Source organism: Pholis gunnellus (genome assembly GCF_910591455.1).
Source record: "Pholis gunnellus genome assembly, chromosome: 22".
Taxonomy (NCBI): Eukaryota; Metazoa; Chordata; class Actinopteri; order Perciformes; family Pholidae; genus Pholis; species Pholis gunnellus.
In genome coordinates this window covers 5,542,081-5,544,764 of record NC_136549.1, presented here as the reverse complement: position 1 = coordinate 5,544,764, position 2,684 = coordinate 5,542,081, and the positions used below count along the sequence as shown (strand labels likewise).

Here is a 2,684-nt window from a genome sequence, read left to right as displayed (position 1 = left end):
AAACAGAAACCACTTACAGTAGAGACATAATTGAAATTCTGCCTACGAAAGGACTCATTTTCTGCTTCAGACCAAACACTCAAACCCCTACAGTGCATAACTACTCCACGAGAATCACAGTGCACTACTTCACATCGAATGGATGTTCTCATTGTGTCCTGAAACAAGACAGTGAAAACAAAACCACTGTAAAAATACAGGAATGTGCAAAAAGGTCATTTTCTTGCTATGCGATGTGAGCTGTGTCCGTGAGGGTCTGTCCCACTGTCCTACTTCCATTTTTGAGAATTCCCTCGGTGGCAACGTGACCCAAATTCATTGCTGGTGTTTTTGGACCACCAATATCAGAGTCCTCTACCTGAGGCTCTAAGAAAGCCACCCTCTTTCCGTTTGACCGCCGCTGTCCTGACTCGACCTCTCTGGGGTCTGAGCAGAGGACGAAGGCTCGCCCGCCGCACCCTCTCGATCTCCCACCCCGGTTTTCCCGGCATCGGCAGGGGGTGAGGTAGAGGTACAGCAGCACCAGAATGATGCTGACCACACAGGAGGCCAGGGTGGTGAATGCTGTGTTGAAATGCTCGGCACCGCTGCCGCGTGCCGAGCCACCGGGGGAGGCTGTGCTTAGGTTTCCGACCACCACATTGACCTCCAGAGACTCGTTGGGGTCGTAGTGGCGCCCGCGGGCTGCCACGCACCAATACATGCCAGAATCCTCCATCAGGGCTCCCTGGATTTCAAGGGTGCCATTGGGGAAAACTATTAGGTGGGCAATCGGATCATTGGTTGACGAATTCACCACAGTCCTTGGGGTAACCCAGAACAATGCCAGCCCCTCCTGGCCTTGAGTGGCCAACCCTGGACATGGCAATCTTAGCCATTTACCGGGCTCCACTTGGTAAGTCTGTGCCTCAAAGGGCACATCTGACACTACCTCCTGGCTACATTCATATTCCGGTCCTGAACCGTCTCTACATGGGTATTCACCTCTGAAATCCACCAGTGGGCGATACTGTTTCCACATCCAGTACTCCAGCAAGGCGAGTAAAGCGCAGTCACAGACCAAAGGGTTTTTCTGCAAATAAATTCCACAATGCCGGGTGAGTGACAGCAGGCTCTGGACGGGCACTTCGGAGAGCCTGTTGTATGACAGATCGAGAAAGGTCAGATTACGAGGCCCTCCAGGTTCCCAATAAAGCCCCAGGGGGAAAGCCGTCAGTCTGTTCCCGGAGAAGTAGAGCCTCTGCAGGCTGTAAAGATCGCTGAAGGCCCCTGGGTTAATCTGGACGATCTGGTTGCCAAACAGCAGCAGCTCTTTCAGTTCCTCCAACCCGGCGAAGATGGACGAGTTCAGCGCCGTTAGTCGGTTGGAAGAGAGGTCCAGGTGGAGGAGGTGCGGAGTCACGGTGAACGCGTCCACCTCGATCCAGCTGATGGAGTTGCGGCTGAGAACCAACGTAGCAAGCCGGTCAAACGGCCGGGAAATCCAGTCCACGGGCAGGACAGTGAGGGTATTGTGGCTCAGGTCTAACCGTGTGGCATAGCCCGGGAGATCAGAGGGCAGCATGGACAGATTGCATCCACTGCAGGAAATGATATCACTGGCACAGAGGCAGCAGGGTGGGCAAGTGGCCAAAGAGGGAGGGAAGCCAATACACAGGGAGAGCAGGGAGAGCAGCAAGGCTGCAGCGGCAGGGTTCCATCGGCTGCCTCCGACAGTGGTCTTGCCTAAAGGCTGCGAGGAAATGGGACACATCCTGGTGTTCCTTCAGGGTGGGGTCTCAGGTTACTGTCTCACTGGGTGTACACATGTCCGGTTTACAAGCGCCTGATAGTGAACTGAGGACAGACACAGAGAGACGGAGGACACAAGGATGAGAGAAAATGGAATTGATTCTCCTTATTTTCTCAATTTAGAAATAATCTACTCGCCCTGCTGGCACTAAAACCCACTCAAATCCAAATCCAGATGAGCTTTACAGTCAGACGGAGTGAAAGGGATTATCATGAGCAAAAACAGACAGCAAGATAAACAGTAAGAACACATGGTAAGATATGACATAGGTCAAGGCGTTACATGCTCTAAAAATAAACTGTAAACCACATTAAATACAATCATCTGCACACAATAACTGTTAGTAACTGCTGGAAAAAGTTTCACTTAATCCATAAATGTTATAATCCATACTCACCAATATAATACAAGCTGATTACTTCTTGCTTTAGCTCACGATAATATTTTCAATTCATCTATCAGCCGTGTTTGTCTCAGCATTACAGTTGATTGCAGTATTCAATGTGATATTACACCGAGATACAACAATTCAAACTCCTGCAATATTTATAGTACAGCCTAATTAAATTACACAACTCTATTATTTATTTCAACATACGCAACTGTTTTGCCTGTCAAACTTTTCTCAATAATCACTTTAAAAGTGCTTAATCTACACCCAGTAGATTAATCATAAGCAAAACAAGTTTAGAGCTGCATGCGTTTAACCAGTTAATAAATGAACAGAACATTATTCCGTAACGTTTTAAATAATTGATTCATCATTTAAATTTTTAATTATACCAATCATGATGCCAATCATTCTGCGGTTGCAGCATATTTAATGTGAGGACTTTTGAAGAGGTCACGTTTGGGCTCTGGAAAAACTATTTGTAGCCCAAACGATCAATCG

At 48.1% G+C, this 2,684-nt stretch overlaps 1 protein-coding gene across 1 annotated transcript; it reads right to left on the bottom strand.

Annotated features, from left to right (window-relative positions):
* Positions 1–226: 226 nt before the first annotated feature.
* On the bottom strand, positions 227–1,753 carry LOC306714256 (amphoterin-induced protein 2-like; the record flags this gene model as incomplete). The annotated part of the gene is made up of 1 exon (XM_079184234.1): positions 227–1,753. The coding sequence occupies one exon, from the start codon at positions 1,751–1,753 to the stop codon at positions 227–229; it is 1,527 nt and encodes a 508-aa protein (XP_079040360.1).
* Positions 1,754–2,684: the final 931 nt, after the last annotated feature.